Below are 18,959 nucleotides of genomic sequence, written 5' to 3'. Positions count from 1 at the left end.
ATGGTCATGGCAGCTATAAAAAGAGAGGCAAATTGGAAGCATATCTTGAATATAAAACAAACAGGACTTGGCATACCATAGAATATGAAAGAAAAGACAAAGGTAGAATCAAAGTTATTTCTGGTGTTCAGGACTTGGTTACATGTAAATTTGGGCAGAAACCAAGAAGCTTAGAGAGAGGTGTTGATAAGAAACTGATTAATCCTGTATTAGACATGCTGTCATTTGTTAGAAGGCAAAAAAATCCTAATGAAAAAAGTCCAAAAGCCATTTGAAAATAAGATATTTGGGATTCTTTTCATCTGGCGATTATTATTGTTGTTCTGATAGCACATATATGGAAGAAGTCTAAGGCCAAAGAAACAATTAGTGCCAATAAAAACTGCAGAAGACAGTTATTCCCCAAAAGTGATAGAAACTATATTTGTGACTTCATTAGTGTCAGGTTCTAACCAACTGACAAAGTTCTAGCCCTCTTACAAGAGTAGTTTTCTTACAAGAGTATTTTTCTTGAGTCTAAGTTTTTATTTATGAGAACATAAAAAAAAAAAAAAACATAGTTGAGTAGTGAAAGTTCTTGATAATCCCATTCCACTCAGTCTCTGACCTGACTACCATTAACTTGGTATCCAGATTTCCAAATTTCCTTTTCTTTATATATATGATACATACATTCAGCTTATATATAACTTTAACTTTGCAAAAGTAAGATTACATTAGTATCAGTGGGTTTTTTTTTGGCTTGCAAGCCATAGGAACAAACACTGGCTGCCCAAGAATGGAAAGGAATTTATTGAAAGGATATGGGTTAGATGACAGAGCTGAAGAACCAAGCCAGAGAAGATGACGACCTAAGCTGGAAAAGTAAATTCCATGACCTAGAGAGTAAGAGCTAATGGACATTCCTCAGAACATTGCCATATGGATGTATTTCCTCCTACCATGTTTAATCTTTGTATCATTTCTGCTTAAGATTCACATTCCTTAGGGAGTGAGACCTTGATTGGGCAATGCACTTAGTCCCTTACTCAATACTCTGATTACAGATTGGGTGGAGGAGTTTCTCAAGCAAAACAGGAGCCTGTTAATAAAAGAAGGGGAAATGGATACTGAACCTACAAAAATGTCCACTGTACTATTTTGTAACTCTTCTCTTTTTCTCATTCACTGTCCAGGAGATACAGCTCTTTCTGTTTTTTGTTTTTTTTTTTAACCATTAATAGTGAATTTTAAGGGTATGGCTATAAAAATATTTATTTAATGAAGTACTTCTCAGTGGATATTTTGTTGAAGTTTTGCAGTATTACTAACAGTGCCACAGAGAGCATCTTTTTATGCAGATCTTTTTACACATATGCAAATATTTTGTAGGATATATTCTCAGAAGTGGAATTTTGGGGTCACAATGTATATGTGTAAATTTTTGGTAGACATAGCCAGATTGCCCTTGAGGGGTTTATACTCCCACCAACAAAGACCTCCTGTTTTTCTGTGTCTTTGCAAAAACTGAGTATGAGCGATCCTTTTGGTTAATGAAAACATTGAAAAGGCTCACCACAGACTGTACACAGTCTTCCCCTATCATCACTGTACACAGATGCTGGCTATTTTCTTACCAGTTATGAAACCAAGAACTGAAACTAAGAAAGCGTTGAATGTGATAGGCTAACAACATCTCCATTTAAAAGTTTAAGTTCTAGTTCTTAACTCAACCTCACTGGGCATGAGGACACAATTTTTTACTTGAGTGAGAGCAACTGCTTTTAAAGTAGTAGCACTTGGGTCATGGTTGGGAAAGGTTTGTCATGGGACACACCCTGATCCACATCTTACACAGGAGGTAAAGTCATAAAATACAGTCATTTGTTCAAGGGCCATAGCATATGAAAAGTACATGTGTTTCGACACTAAGCTCCCTCTCAGCTTTGGGGAGGGTGCACACAGCGTGTGATGTGAGCTGAGGGAAGGGGAGCCCACATGTCTCTCATTTTCTGCTGCCTCCAGGGCATATAGATGTGGAGAGCAGTGGTGGGCAAAATCACCTATACCATTACATTTGCTTTTGTTTTTGCTCAGCTCATTTTATGTAATTGGTATAAGCTGAAGGTGACTGCACATTGTGCCATTTGTACAGACAAAGCAACCACTGCATCATGTCTAGCCAGAGCAGAGGGATTCTTCAGAATGTTGTGTCACAGGCTAAAAAAAAAGCATAAAACAGGAAAATATAAACCATTTGTTGGGACATCTTTTAATGGAAACTGTTGAAAACTCCCAAATCTGAGTTTTAGACTCAATTCTACTTTATAGAAGTTGTATGATCTTATGTTAGTCTCTCAATTCCCAAATGTCTTACCATCCTATGGAAAAGGGGTAAGCCCTTGCAGGCTTACCACCTCATAGGGTTGCAAGTGGGACTGAGTGATATATAAGAAATCACTTTTAAAAATTTAAAGTAGGGCAGCCTGGGTGGCTCAGCAGTTTAGCACCGCCTTCAGCCCAGGGTGTGATCCTGGAGACCCGGGATCAAGTCCCACGTCGGCTCCCTGCATGGAGCCTGCTTCTCTCTCTGCCTGTGTCTCTGTGTCTCTCATAAATAAATAAAATATTCTAAAAATAATAAAAATAAATAAAAATTTAAAGCACATTACACATCTTTATGTAGGCACAACAATAGACTCGTAGGGAGTCAGTAATAATAATAATAATGTAGACAGTTTATCAACTTACACCCCAGCAACTTAGATGTGTGAATTAAAGGTAAAGGGAGCAACTTAACAATTGTAACAGAAAAGCAATTTTATTATCCTGCTTATCTCCCTTTTTTAATCATTTATTAAAAACTAGATTTAAGGTATTATATGCCAGATTCTCACTTCTGAATACAGAATAATAATAATAATATGTTGATATGTTCTGAAGCCTTTCTGAAGATTGTTCCTGGCCTTTCACCTCATCTTCACAAGAATGGTTGTCCGTGGTATAGGTACTGTTATCCTCACTTTACACCTGAGGAAACTAAAATGCATGTTAAAAGACTTGTCCAATATCATACATGATTGACTCATACCCTGAATATTTTTCTATTGATTCTCAAACTTTAGTAAGTATCAGAATTAGCTGTGTGACATGTTATTACAACCAATCATGTGTAGCCCAGGTGTTTCTGATGCAGGTATTTTGTGGGTGGCATCCTGAAGCATCCTATGAAACATAAAGCAAAGTATTTGATTTCTTCTGAAAATGTTGTTTGCTTTGTGTCTTTTTTTCCCCAGAAGTTTTAGGGCTCTTGGCAGCCCAGACTCATTTTGGACTTTTCAGTTTAGGAAGATGTGTAATGAATAAATGCCCAATATTGAGAGACCTGGTACTCAAAAGTTAAAAAAAGATATAGTAATCTAGGAACAGGATCTTTACCTATTTAAAGGCTTTCCTTGGCTTTTTTCTTGGTCATTGGTCTAGAATAGCTTTAGTTCCGAGAAGACTTCACCATCCTTTGGTGCCACCTAGGGGCCAGTTAGTGACTTTTAAAAGAATACATTAAATGGCCTAGACAGAGTAAAAGTAAAATAAGGGAAAGCAAAATGCAAGAAGGGGCGAGGTGAGGTGCTCTAGGTTATCTTTTTTCCTTAAGACAAGTGTAAATTGCATTTATACTTTGTTTCCCCACTAGAAAATAAGCTCCATGAGGGGATGTACTTGTTCATGGCTGTATCTCTACTGTCTACAACAGTGCCTAACACATGTGAAATGTGCAACAAATATTTGTTGAATAAATGAATGAATGACTAGTGACTTTGCTCCAGGTACAGATGCTGTGCCATTTAAAGGACTTCTATAAATAAATAAATAAATAAATAAATAAATAAATAAATAACGGACTTCTCTTCAAGTGGTTAAAAGAGCCAAGTGTGCAAGATATTCTCAACAACCAATATGCAAATGTTATTGATATTAACGTATCTGAAAATAAATGACTTACACTTTGTCCCACAGTGGATGTCATCAGAGAAGAGAGTCACTCTTGTTCTCACTCAAAGTCCAGCTCACAAACTTTCTTTTCCTTTGACTTTTTTTTCTAAGAAGAAGAAGAAGAAGAAGAAGGTTTTATTAATTTATTAGAGAGAAAGAGAACACAAGCAGGGAGGGGCAGAGAGAGAAACGGACTCCCTGCTGAGCAAGGAGCCCAATGTGGGGCTCGATTTCAGGACCCTGGGATCATGACCTGAGCCCAAGGCAGATGCTTCACCAACTGAGCCAGCCAGCCACCCCTTTTCTTGACTGTTTTAACTAGTAGTAATACCACCCTTTCAGAAATCTTACAGCAGAAGTTTTTACCTTTTTTTATAGCATTTATCATTTTTAACCTTGTTCTCCTTTTTAAAATTTACACATAAAACTTATTTCCTTGTGTTAATTAAGGTTATTTTGTTTACGTTACTAAAATTTATTTGAGCGAGTTTAAGCCAAAACCAGGGAATTTATTACAGAACTAGAGGAATATTTCACAAAATCCAGTAGCAATAATACAGCTGGGCCTACGAGAGAGCTATGAATACAGCATCATCCCCAGTTATGAACATGGGCACCAGCATATTACCTGCACGTCTGTCTTTCCCTCCTTCATTCTTCATGTTCTAAGCCCAGATTTCTCTAATCCTCAGCCCACTTAGTAGCAGTGGATGGCTACCACATATGTAGTTTTTATATGCCCCTCAGTTCCAGCCACAAACAGAGACTTACTGTCTCTGAATCCCAATTCCATATTCCCAGGAGAGAGAATAGATTCAGTCAGCTGTGAGCTAAGCATATAGTACTTCAATAAATGTGTAGTACAGTTCCCTATTAGAGTGTTAGCCAGTTGAGAACAGAATCATGGCTGAGTAAACATCTTTATATACCCAGAGCACATGGTTCAGATCTTGGATATGGTGCCATATAGGAAATATTCTTGAACTGGCGAATGAAAAAATTTTGCCTAACTACCTCTTTTTTTTTTCTAGTTTTCTTTCTTTCCCCCTTAAAGACAGACATGAATAGAACTAGAAAGAACAGAATGATTCGACCTAGAAATGATCAAACTAACTAATGGAAAAAATGGAAGGAGAGAGCTCTCATCTGCTTTTTCCCCAGCCTGCCCTTACTCTGAGATTTTAAAAAGCAGATAATTGGTCTACTTCTAACACATGCAAAAACAGGGTTTTTCCCAGAAAACTAAGAACATTGCAGACATTGCCAATTTAAGTCATTGATTTTCAACTCTGACCACATGTTAGATTCACCTGAAGAACTCTAAAAAATAGTGATGTCAGAGTCATCCCCTCTTTCAAACATAAAGGTTAAAACAAACCTTTAAGTTTGAAAAGGTTCCTCACATGATTTTTAATGGGCAGCCCATATTGAGAGCCACTGTCTTGACTAAAGAAACATTTATTTACACCTGTGCGGAAGGCATCACCTATGTAGAGTTCATAGCAGCTCTGAGGTAAGAAGGGGTCAGATAGTATTAATCCCATTCTATGGATAGTGTGGTTGTGATGCCTGCAAAATCACGTTTTACAGATAGTGTAGTTGCCCATCTTATAAATGATGGACCCACAAACAGAACCTAAACCTCCAGGGATTGTTAATCTAATCTCATTAAGTCATGCTGCCAAGCACTAATGGGTTTAATTAAGAGACAGTTAGCAGTACCATTCCTTGCCATCTCTCACTTTGTTGTGAATTCCTTCCAGTTCACCTCCAGTCATCTCTCTCCATTTATCTTTTGTTCCTGAATGCAGGAACTAAATAAAAAGAGGACCCAGAAGGAGATGGAGCATGCCATGCTAATCCGGCACGACGAGTCCACCCGAGAGCTAGAATACAGGCAGCTGCACACATTACAGAAGCTACGCATGGATCTGATCCGTCTACAGCACCAGACTGAACTGGAAAACCAGCTGGAGTACAATAAGAGGCGAGAAAGGGAACTGCACAGAAAGCATGTCATGGAACTTCGGCAACAGCCAAAAAACTTAAAGGTAAGAGGAAATTCAAGTGTTCCCTTATGTGTGCTCCAGGATACATTTAGACTGGATCAGTAGTCCCTGCATCTGGATGACTGTCAGATTTTCCTGGGCAACTCTTCAAAAATTACAAATTTCTGGGCCCTGCATCTATTGAATCAGAATCTCTGGAAGTGAAGCACAAGAGTGTATATAACAAACTCTTGAACAGATGCGACTCTGGAAACCATTGTACTGGATGATCTCCATTTTTCTTTGTATCCATCATACAGTTTCTCTGATGCCTTCATGACCTGCCCTCTTTAAAATAGTAATTTATGGACAAACAGCAGCCCATAGTTCTAATCTCAGGAAATAAGAAATTTACCTAACAGGTATAAGGCAGATAAATTTTATCTGTCATGCCATTTATTAGTAGTAACTACTTTGAGTGCTGCTATATTGAGAAAGACTAAAGCCACATCCAAGCTGAGTAGGAAAGAGTATGATTTATTAGTGACATCTGTGATGGACATGGGACTCAGGAGTGAATCTACACGTACCAGACATTTAGTATCCCTGCATTAGAGATTTGGAATTCCTTTGGCCTTTACTGCCTCAGATAATTTTAGCTGACTGCTAATTCACAAGCTCTATGGACTAAGCCATTGCTGTATTTCAAGGAGGTCATTGTTGTTATTTTTTTTTTTAATTTTATTTATTCATGAGAGACAGAGACACAGGCAGAGGGAGAAGCAGGCTCCATGCAGGGAGCCCGATGTGGGACTCGATCCCGGGTCTCCAGGATCATGCCCTGGGCTGGAGGCAGCACTAAACCACTGGGCCACCCAGGCTACCCCATCATTGTCGTTATTAACACAGATAGGAGGCCCACCTCAAATGCACTGGCCATGTTCCTGCCTAGCCAAATCCTAACCCATCTAATGAGTGTTCTGTGTCATCACAACTTCAAGCACTCATGAAATGTACATGCAACTCTGAGGCAACCTGATGGGTGCCTTCTGGACTTAAATAAAACAGCCAAAATGCATATTTGATGTTGCTACATGAAAGTATAACCTCTTCATGGGAAAGAAATCTAAAATCACATTTTCCCTTTCCATTTATGCTGAAATCCAGTGGAAATAGGTCATGATGTGAGGCATTATCCAGATGTATTTATTTATTTATTTATTTATTTATTTATTTATTTATTTATTTATTTTAGATGTTCTCCTTTATTGATTTGCCAAGGAAACGCAGAGCTGTGAGAGCCAGTTTATACATTGCCATCCCCTTTCTCACTTAGAAATGGGTAGGGGAAAAAAAAAAAAAAAAGAAATGGGTAGGGGAGGACATGACCAAAAAAAAAAAAAATGGGGGGAAAAAACAATAAACAATAGACGACACTGAAGATTTTGACTAGGAAGCCATTAAAATAATGAACAACCCTTAACAAACTAAGCTTCATATCATTCTACAATCTGTTAGGAGTTGTGATCCCCTTGTAATAATTCATTTTTTAAAATTCATTCATAAGTTCAAAATTACTTTTACTCATTTAACAGAAGGCCAAAAGTATTGATAAATAACGCTTGTCTGTGTCATATGTATTATTTTTTCATTATTACTGACTAGTAATGTAGTCCACTGCACCAAAAGACAACTGGTCCCGGCACTGTGTTGTACTATTAAAATGGAAGGGATTCTGTTTTTAGTAATGTGTCTTTATTTTCCTTTTGTCACTTCTACACAGGCCATGGAAATGCAAATTAAAAAACAGTTTCAGGACACTTGCAAAGTACAGACCAAACAGTATAAAGCACTCAAGAATCACCAGTTGGAAGTTACTCCAAAGAATGAGCACAAAACAATCTTAAAGACACTGAAAGATGAGCAGACAAGAAAACTTGCCATTTTGGCAGAGCAGTATGAACAGAGTATAAATGAAATGATGGCCTCTCAAGCGGTAAGTGGTTAGGTTCAGTGCCACAGCTTCAAGAGCTTTGGGAATCAAGAAAATTCAAGATCCAGCCTTTTGTTCCCAAGATGATTCTTGCACAAATTTAGGATACTGGTGTTTTTTCTGCCCAAAGAACTAAGGAAGTGACGACGCTGAATAAAGCCAAGCCAATGTGGATACTTGCTGGAGTATGTCTTATGAGATGGAACTCAAGGAGTAACATGCTCAATCAGACCCGTGGCACATAGGGACTTTGAGGGCAATATATGATAGATACCTCATATAATTTGTTTTCATTCATCAAAACTGGCGCAACTAACATTAGGCACAAATGAATAAGACACACAGACACATTCATTCAATAAACTTTTACTAAGCATCTGTGTTCAGCATTCTGCTGGGCTTAGAGAGAGAGTGATAAGCTAGAGAGACAACAATTGGTCCCTGTCTTCACACTTTTTGTTAGTCAAGCAAGGAGGTCATATAATTAAGCAATTTTTTAAAAAGCATAATAAATGCTTTGAAGTGGGAAGTGCAGGAAGCTATGGAGGATAAGTAAGAATAACTATCTGGTCTAGGAAAAGCTTCCCAGCAAGAGCCAAGAAGCTTGAAGGAATGTATTAAAGTAAGCAGGCCCTATGGGAAGGGTCCTACATGGGCAAAGGTCCAAACACTGCAAAGCGTGTATATGGGGCCTGAAAGAACTTTGGTGTGAGTCCAGAATTTAAGGAGGATTTATGGGAACCCAAAATGGAAAGGTTGTAAAGGTCTTGGTAACCCAGGGATGGGAGCTTTCCTGTGATTCAGTGCAGCTTTCACCAGGAGATGAGTCTTAAAGAGTAATAGTTTGTCAAACAGACAGAAGAGGAAAAAGTTATTCCCAGCAGAGTACCCAGTGAATCCAAAGATACGAGGCCTGAAAGAGGATAGTGCATTTGGGAACAATGAGTAGTTGATATGGCAGGAGTATAGAGAGAAGCAGGTGGATGGTTGGGGATCAGACCCTCAAAAAGTCAGGAGTTTGGACATCATTCTATAAGCAATGGGTAGCCTGCTGAAGCCTATTTTAGGAAGGAGAGTGATGAGATCAGATTTGTCATCTAGAAAAATACTGGCAGTAATGTGGCAACTGTAGGTAAAGAGACCTGTTAGGAGACTATTTTATAACCTAGGGGAAAAAGTAATGAAACCCTGAACTGAGAACATGCTCCTGGAGATGGTGAGGAGGGAGAATGATTTGAGAAATATTTAGGAGTTAGAATAGATGGAGCTCAGTGACCAATTTGGGAAGTAGGTTTGATGACAGTGGAATGGGTTATCATTTTACCAATACAAAAAAAAAAAAAAAAAAGAAGAAGTTTGGATGCCTGGAAGAAAATTGACTAAGTTGTGATATGTTACCTGAGCTATGTGGGTATCCAGGTAGAGAGGTACAGAAATGGAAATCTGTAGCTCAAAAGAGTGTTGGAACACAAGATGAATAGCTAGGCATCCATGTTAGATGAGGGAAGTTGTAGCTGTTGAGAATACTTGAGGCCTTCTAGGGACAGGAGATTTTATCAGGAAGAGGACAAGGGACAGAGCTGTAGACATCACCATTTGAGAGTGGAGGAGGAGCAGATCAAAGAAGATGAATAATCAGTGCAGGAGGGGAACTGGAGAGAGCACATCACAGATGCCAAAACAAAAGCTTCTAGCTGATCATTTCAGATGTGGCAGAGAGACCAATTGGATCTAGCAGTGGATTTGTCCAATGACTGTCACAGTCAATCAGTGGAGTAGTAGGAGCAAAATATATTGTGGTGCATACTACTATACGCTATAAAGTGAGGTAGAAACTGTATGCAAGATTACTTTTCCCAGCTGCTTATCAGTGAAGGGAAGGAGAAAGAACTAGCTAGAGGAGGAGACAGTTGAAGGAGGAATTCTGTTTTTTTGGAAGGGCTTAAAGGTCTTCTTTAAACGTGAGGTTGAGGGTATGAATCCATATACCATTCATTCATCCGTTCATCCAGTAAGTATTTCTTGAGCACTCTATTGTGCCCCAGGCACCTTGGGATACTGTGGGGAATGACAGTCATGTATCATGTCTTCATGGAATTTATGGAAAGGTGAGGAAATGCATTGAAAAAATCTACTCCATGTAATGGCAGAGCCAAGTGCAAGCTTGCCAACAGATTGTAACCAGGAGAGGAGGCTGGTCTGGAGAGTCGGGAAACGCCTAACACAATAAGTATTGAAGCTGAGGTGTAGAGAGCACATTCTAGGCAAAGGAACTGCATTGGTAAAGATGGGAAATAATGGCACTTTGACAAATTCAGAGTCCATTATATTTGGAATATAGAGAACAAGACAGAGACCAAATGAGAATAAGACTAGGGTAAATGGGCCAGATCATGGAGGGGCTTGTAAGCTTTCTTAAGGATTTTGCTCTCGATCCTAAAAGCAATGGGAGGCCATTGAAAAGCATTAAGGAAGGGGACCGACATCAGATTTGCATTTCTGAATGATCACTCTGGTGACAGGCAGAGAATGGCCTGGGAGATGGTCAGATGGATCTCAGGAGATCATATATAAAGTTGCTGCTTTTACCTGAGCAAAGCAAGTGGCTAGACCAGAAGGGGGGAGATCAGATGAAGGAGAAAGTGATGAAATTTGAGAGATAGGCAGGAGATAGAAGTGAAAACGTTTAGTTCCAGAGTAAAGTGGAGCATGAGGGACTAAGGACGACTCCCAGTCTTTAGTTTGAACAAAACTGTAGATGATGGTGCTACTTAGCTTTATGATAAAGAAGGAAATGGAGCAGCTTGGGGAAGAGGGAAGGGAATGATGATAACCTAATAGTCATGCTGAGCTTGAGGGGCCTGGGCACCTTCTAGGTGAAGGTGTCTCTAGCAGACTGGGGAAGCTAGCCTGGGCATCAGAAGAGAAGTCTGAAATAGAGGTGAAGAGGTGGGAATCATCCACATCTAGATGATAGATAAGATTCCTTAGGAAGAGAAGTTAGAAGAAGTGAGCCCATATTTAATGGCTGGAAAGGAGAGGAGGGAGGGAACAACCAAGAGAATATCTCAGAAGACTAGAGAAAAATTTCCAGAAGGGAAGGGGGAAATCCACAGTATTAAATGCTGCTGGGAGTTAGATAAGATAAAGACCTCTTGCCACCTAAGTAAAGGGTAGGATGGGAATGGGAGTGCAGGGAGAGCTTAAGAGTAAGGAGGGGGAAAGAGAGTTGGTTGAGACACCAAGGCTGATAGGATTTTTGTCTTGTTCATCTTTGTGTCATTAGCCTCTGCAAAAATTCCTGGTGCACAGCAAGTGTTCAATAAGTGCCTGTTATATAAGATGGACAGAATGGGATCAGGTATAGAGGTTCACTATTGACCTTGAATAAAAAGAGAGAAATTCCCATTCTCCTGAGGCAGAGAAGAGATAAAAGTAGGTATGATAAATGCTACTATCCTTAGTGACTCCTTAACCATGGGCCAGCCACCACTAGGGATATGTTTTAAGTGTTATTTCATTCTCGTGCAACCCCTTTGACCTTTGAAGTGTTTACTGTTTTAACTCTACCTGCAAGGTATGGTTCATTGAAGTAAAGCCACACAGCAAGATTTGGCAAACTTTCTGTAGAGGGACAGGTAGTAAATCTTAGGTTTGGTGGACCCCAGGGTCACTATCACCACTTACTCAACTCTGCTTTTGTTGTGCAAAAGCAGCCCCAGGTAGTACGTAAATGAATGAACACATCTGTATTCCAATAAAACCTTACTGACAAAAAATAGGCAGCAAACCAGATTCGGCCCTTGGGCCAGAACATGCCCACTCCTGGGTTAGGGGCTCACATAGTGGTAATTAGCTAAGTAGTGATGAAGCTGGGATTTGACCCCATTTCATGGGGGAGCCAGTAAGTCTGGTCATACTACATTATGTGGCTGCCATCATATCCTTTTATTCATGTTAATCCACTTAAGGAAACAGACATGCTATTTACCTGTATTTCTATAAAACATTTTAATGGGTTTGATATGTGCAGCTTTGGGGTGATGAATATCAGATAATGGAATATCCTCTCTGATTTCTAGACTGGCACTTCTACAGAGTCAGAGCTAGTACAAAATGACATAGTTATGGACCTTAGTAATAGAATGCCAGAAATAAGAGAATATAGAGATGTTTAAGAGAAGATAGAGATGGTCTAAGCTGCTGAGGAAGAGCCTCTCACCCATTTGACCAGGACTCATAACAGTTAACAAAGATGAGTAGAAAAGAATACACTATCATTCCCTTTGTTGGTAAGGAAACTCCCATGTCAAGAGGGAATTGGTAAATCTTATTGGGAGCCAGTAAACCCTTTGGCATTTATCTGTAAGGCTGTGGAGTGGCTGTTTTATCTTGTGTCTCCTCTCCCTTCATTTCTCATTGGGAAAATAAGAGGTATCCTCTTCAGTAGATTTTAGTGAAAGCTGGGTAAGATTACTAGAAAATACTTTGGAAATATGATTACATTATTTCATGTTCATATGATATATTTCTCCAAAAGTACTAAAGAATACACCATGCACATAACTTGCTAAAACTAGTGTAAAAAGATTTCCAAAAGTTTTTTAATCAATATATTGGGATATATTGTTAAATGTCACAAATTGTACAGATTAGGGGGGACGAGTATAAAATGGAGAATAAGTGTCTGTATGGAAACATGTGGATAAGCTCAGAGTTGACAGAACTGTCTAATTCAAGGATTTTTATCTCCTGGTTTCAGCTGAACTGAGGGCCTGATAAATTTAAACAAAACCAAGCCTGGGACAGGAGGATCATCAATCCCAAAACATAAGTCCCACTAATGGCCCCAAACCTCCAATTATGCTCATTGAAAGAATGGCTGGCTTTGCGCATTCCTCATACAGAATCAGTACTGTGGTGTGTAATACAAAGTTCAGGTGCTATTGGGAGCAAGAGGACTCTATCAGCCTACTTTATAATCTGGACTTTACTGCTTCAAACCAGAACATGCCCCATAAGATCATCCAAGCTATCTTCTGCAGAGAAGAGATTTTTGAACAGCTTGAGTTTTAGATTGGCTGGCCTGTAGGGTAATGTGTATAGCCAACAATAGGGACTGACATTACTTGATAGGAACTGTAGGATGTCCCCAAGTGTAAATGGAGATTGGGCTCATTTTTTTAGAGTTAAGGATACCTAAATGTATGATGGTTTAAGGGTTAAATATATATAAATATGGAAATGGATAGTCAAAGCAAAAATAATGATAACAGCTACTATTTACTGAACGCTTGGTATACATCTAGAACTATGCCTAGGAATTCATATGAATTTTTTTTGTTTAATCCTCATACCAGTCTTAGACAGTAGGAACTATTATAGTTACTGTTTGAGAGGAAAAATAGTGAGACTTGGAGGGGTAACTTCTCAAGGCGACATACCTGAGTGAATCGTGGAGCTAGATTTCAAGCTCAGGAGTCTGCCTCCAAAACCCACAGGCTTAATCACCAGAGCATGTAGCCATACTGACTCCTGCTAGTGTGGTTTTAAGAAAACCAGTTTTTCTTAAGAATGTTTTGTTTTCTTAAGAAAGAATCTTTAAAGAACGTATTCAAAGAACCTTGTAGCCCATGGGGCAGAATGTACTATTTTTTATTCCTCACTCTGAATGTACTTGGGGCATCTGTTTTTCTGAGGGGGCCTGTTTCAGTCCAAACAAGGAAACCTCTTCCAGCAGTCACCAGGTGCCATAAACTAGCAGTGAATTACAGTGTGTGTCTTTTGTGCCTGCAGTTACGGCTAGATGAGGCTCAAGAAGCAGAATGCCAGGCCTTGAGGCTACAGCTCCAGCAGGAAATGGAGCTGCTCAATGCCTACCAGAGCAAAATCAAGATGCAAACAGAGGCACAACATGAACGTGAGCTCCAGAAGCTAGAGCAGAGGGTGTCTCTACGCAGAGCACATCTTGAGCAGAAGGTATGAGAGTGTTACTCTGGGTCCCATACAGTTGGATGGAGGACGGACCGTGGGCTAGGGAACTGCCTTTTATGAAGCCCTGCCTGTGTACCTGAACTAGGAACTGTTCACTTCCTATCTGGTTTTATCCTCCTAGTACCCCCTGAGAGATAGGAATCATCTCCACTCAACAGGCAGGATTCTAAGGCTCCAAATGGTTAAGTTACTTGTATAAATCTGACCCCACAGCCTAAGCTCTTTCTATTACTCTGCTAGGAAGCCCTACACCTTCACAGCCAGAAGAATAGCATGATAAGACGTTTGTGAAAGGTGTTATGAGCTGATAGCATGACTGCTTAAACGGTATAAGGAAGCGAAATGCAGATTGGATTTTTATTTTCAGCTATTTCTAAACCAAAGAAATCACCAGCAGGGCTCCATAAAAAAAAAAAAAATTAAAATGAAGAGAGGCTGATATTGCCATGCATAATAAATGTTATCAGAATGGAAATATACATTGCTTTAAATATTGCTGAAGAATATGAAGTAGAAAAGATTTCATAAAGTATCTCAAAGCTGTTAAGCATTTATTTACTTAACCGGTTATTTGTACTTTCTTCTGGTACTTTCCTGAGACCAATGTAAGAGACTATTTTCACAGCTCCTGTTCTAGAACTAAATTGCTAATGACCCAGGGGGCATTTGGCTCTCTATGGGAAAGCAGCACAGTCTAATTGTGCTTGAGTATCTTTTAGCTTCTCCTGAGCCATCTCCTGCTGAGACAGGACACTGACCTAGATCAGCCCAACTGCTTGGTTTGCTAGAAGTGCTAGCCCCAGGTGGGCCCCAAACATTTTAATTCTTGTGAGCAAATTTTAAATATAACGGATTTATCCCAGGATTCTCCCAGCCTTCCCCAGTCTAGTTTACACTTAGTTCCTGTGTGCTTGTGTGTTATGTGTGTGCATGTATGTGAACATGTGTGTTTGTGGGTGCCTGCAGGGAGATCCTTTCCATTAAGAATTGCTCATTGTGCTTATTTCAGATTGAAGAAGAGCTGGCTGCCCTTCAGAAGGAACGCAGCGAGAGAATAAAGTACCTATTGGAAAGGCAAGAGCGAGAGATTGAAACTTTTGACATGGAGAGCCTCAGAATGGGATTTGGGAATTTGGTTACATTAGATTTTCCTAAGGAGGACTATAGATGAGATTAAATTTTTTTGCCATTTACAAAAAAAAAAAGAAAAAAAAAAAGAAAAAAAAAAGAAAACAGAAAAAAATTCAGACCCTGCAAAACCACATTCCCCATTTTAACGGGCGTTGCTCTCACTCTCTCTCTCTCTCTTACTCTTACTGACATCGTGTCGGACTAGTGCCTGTTTATTCTTACTCCATCAGGGGCCCCTTCCTCCCCCCGTGTCAACTTTCAGTGCTGGCCAAAACCTGGCCATCTCTTCTATTCATAGTACACGTCACAGTATTGATGTGATTCAAAATGTTTCAGTGAAAACTTTGGAGACAGTTTTAACAAAACAATAAACCAACAACAACAAAAAGTGGATGTATATTGCTTTAAGCAATCACTCATTACCACCAATCTGTGAAAGTAAAGCAAAAAAATAAATAAATAAATAAATAATAATAAATGCCAAGGGGGAGAGAGACACAATATCCGCAGCCTTACACCTTAACTAGCTGCTGCATTATTTTATTTTATTTTATTTTTTTGGTATTTATTCATCAGGAATAAAAAAAAAAAACAAAGTTTTATTAAAGATTGAAAATTTGATACATTTTACAGAAACTAATTGTGATGTACATATCAGTGGTGACATATTATTACTTTTTTGGGGATGGGGGGTGGGTGGGGTGAAGAGATCTTGTGATTTTTAAGAACCTGCTGGCAAGAGTTTAACTTGTCTTCAGCATATTCTGATTGTATCATAATCATTTTCTGCTGTTGCAGAGGATGTGAATACACTTAAGGAGCTCACAGAATCCCAGTAGCACAAATTGGGCTTTGGCAAATCGTGTATTTTGTGTATAGAAGGAATTTAAGGAGAGGTATTACTTATTTTCATATTGTATTTTAACTGTTTCTCTGATCAAATTTTTTTACTTCCTCCTATTCCTCCCGACCTCCCTCCTTTTCCAATTCAGTATTTGGAGTTCAACACTGTCTCTCAATCAGATCATCTTGATCTTTTTCTTTATGTCCCTTCCCCTCCCTGAGTCCCATATCTTGGTCATAAATATTGCATTATTCACACTTTCAAACTGTGTATTTTCTTACAATAAAAAATGATGAAAAAAAAAAGGCTTTACTTCTTTTGCATGCACTTTAAAAAAAAAAACAAAACATTTTTCAGGTTCCAAGGAAGAGCATGATAACTGTCAGAGCTTTTAATTATATTTGTAAATAAAATGTTCATTACATCGCCTTGCTGTGTTATTGTAGCAGGAAGTTTCCCTTCTAGGTTCAGCAATTCATGATTCAGAGGGAGACCTGCCCTCCAGAAACCATTTTCCACAGCCCTGGTTGTTCCAAGAAGAGCCATCTCTGTTCCAAGAGATTTTCAGGTAAAGCTATGTCTTCCAAGTTCTTCTACGGAGCTGAAGATAATGTTGCACTGTTTCAAGTGGTAAGTTGCACCTGTTTGCCCTTTAGAAAAAGGCACATGTGCATGCATGTGTGCCAGTCATATATAGGCACATGCACTGCTAAGAAGTTATACACTCTTACAGGAAAAGCAAGCTATTAGAGATTATGACCAAATATTTGAAATAGTCCCACTATAATAGATCCTCTCATATTCTGCTTCTCTTAGAATAATTTTATGTGCATAACAATGAGGTAGTAATATATATAACTTCTAAGATATGTTTTTAGGGTCAAGACCATTTCAGTAAGATCTCCTATTTTTAGGGTTCTAAGTCCTGGACAATGAAAATTTATGTTTAGCATGATGACCTGAAAATCATTCTTTTATCCTACAGGCTGTTCAGTCATCCTAGATAATATGACCAGCCGTGTTCACTGTGATAGACTAAAGCAGAAAGATATACTCAAAAGATTATACAATAATTATCAACAGAATAATTATCGAGTATCCAAAATAAGTTTCCTAAGCAGCTTAGTTCATTGACATTTCTGTATTAGATCCATCCAAAAATAACACTGGAAAAGGCTAGAATACTCATAATTGTCCATGAAAAACATAACCTGTATTGCATGCTTATGCTTACTATTTGATGGGATACAACATTAAGCATTTTACAGATGAGGAAATAAACTCAGAGCAGGGTAAGTGGTAGAAGTGGAGTCTGAATCAAGACCTATCTTGGGCAGCCCAGGTGGCTCAGCGGTTTAGCACCGCCTTTGGCCCAGGGTGTGATCCTGGAGACCCAGGATCAAGTCCCACGTCGGGCTCCCTGCATGGAGCCTGCTTCTCCCTCTGCCTTTGTCTCTGCCTCTGTGTGTGTGTGTGTCTGTCTGTCTGTCTGTCTGTCTCAGACTAAATCATTAATAAGGCAGAAAAACTTCCTATAGTTTGTTTCATTTCTCACTAGCAAAAAACATCTAGCTAGCTTGTGAAAAAGCTTTATTTCTGTGAAATTATAGTGCTAATCTCTAGAAAAAGTTCCCCTCCACAAGTTTGTCAGTGATGTGCCGCAAGGTAAAGTTACTGGAAAGAAGGAATGTAAGTCCCTGCTCCTAACACCTGAGTCTTCCAACTCCTAGTACCTGCCTAGGACCAGAATGGCAGCAAAAGAACAGGTACAAAAGAGATACTAAGGGCGGAAGCAGAGAGCCTGCGTCCTGTATTCTCCAGTATATACTAATCTCCCCTGAGTTTAAAAAGGAAAGAATTATTATAGGTTTGTCATATGTATTGGTAAGGGCTGCTTATATTTTATTTGTAACTATTTATTCAGTGAGTACCAAGATACATCAGTATATCTTAAAGAGGTAAAGATCCTTGCCCTATGACAAAACATAAGAGACACCTAACTCTGGGAAATAAACAAGGGGTAGTGGAAGGGGAGGTGGGCGGGGGTTGGGGTGACTGGGTGATGGTCACTGAGGGTGGGGGCACTTGGCGGGATGAGCACTGGGTGTTATGCTGTATGTTGGCAAATTGAACTCCAATAAAAAAAAATTTTTTTTTAAAAATCCTTGCCCTACCGGGGCTTACATTAGGAGTAGGAGGAAAATGATGACACAATAATTAAAAAAAATAAATGATCTTACGTGGTCATACATGCTATAAATAAAAAGGCAGAAGAGATATCCAAAGTGTCAAGATCAGCTCATTCATTCAAAAAATGTTTATTGAGCATCTATTGTGTGCCGGGGCAGGGGGGAGATACAGCCGTAAATAGGTTGGATGGGGGTCACTACTCTGCTGGAGCTCATGGTTTAAATCTCCACAGAAATAAGGCACTAAGTTAATCAACAGTGGACAAGCCATGACAATGCAAGTTGGGTACTACCAGGAGTTAAAAGGAACTGAAGCAATTACAATCATAGGAAATATCAGCAAACCAGTGATATCTAATTGAGTGTAAAAAAAAAAAATTTCTTGAATTTACCACCATCTGAAATTATTATGTATCTATTGAAAAAGCATATTTTGGGGCATCTGGAAACATGCCCATGTATGAACTCCATATACCCCTCTGATTTTAATTTAGTAATCTACTTTGCCATAGAAATGGTATAAAAGATATATTTTTATTCTAGTTTGGCATAGCAGTGTGTTTTTCCCTCTGATTACAACTAAAAACTAGACCAAATGCAACTATCTGAGGACACTGAAAAAAATAAAAGCAGGTGAATTATGGAAAAGCCACCTACACAGAGGAATGAGGTAAAAAAAAATCATCCTCAGATGAAAAATTAAAAGAAGTTACTGTCAGCAGAAGTATTCTACAAGAAATGCCAAAGGGAGTTCTTCATACTGAAGGGAAATGATACCAGAATGAAACCTGGATCTCTGGGAATGAAAGAACAACAAACGGTAAATACCTAGATAAATATAAAAGTTT

The 18,959-nt window shown here is 39.0% G+C and overlaps 1 protein-coding gene across 2 annotated transcripts in view; it reads left to right on the top strand.

Moving 5' to 3' along the window:
• The window catches only part of TAOK3 (TAO kinase 3), a 179,754-nt gene extending 163,406 nt beyond the window's left edge, over positions 1-16,348 (top strand). For both annotated transcript variants that reach the window (XM_026015829.2, XM_026015830.2), the window contains 4 exons: positions 5,784-6,023; positions 7,744-7,956; positions 13,750-13,932; positions 14,957-16,348. In XM_026015829.2, coding sequence (XP_025871614.1) covers positions 5,784-6,023; positions 7,744-7,956; positions 13,750-13,932; positions 14,957-15,118 — 798 coding nt within the window. In that variant the 3' untranslated portion in view covers positions 15,119-16,348. The remainder of the gene's footprint in view (positions 1-5,783; positions 6,024-7,743; positions 7,957-13,749; positions 13,933-14,956) is intronic.
• Positions 16,349-18,959: the final 2,611 nt, after the last annotated feature.

Source organism: Vulpes vulpes, chromosome 10, assembly GCF_048418805.1.
Source record: "Vulpes vulpes isolate BD-2025 chromosome 10, VulVul3, whole genome shotgun sequence".
Classification (NCBI taxonomy): domain Eukaryota; kingdom Metazoa; phylum Chordata; class Mammalia; order Carnivora; family Canidae; genus Vulpes; species Vulpes vulpes.
The sequence above is the reverse complement of the archived record's forward strand: the minus strand, read 5'-3'. Positions and strand labels throughout refer to the sequence as shown.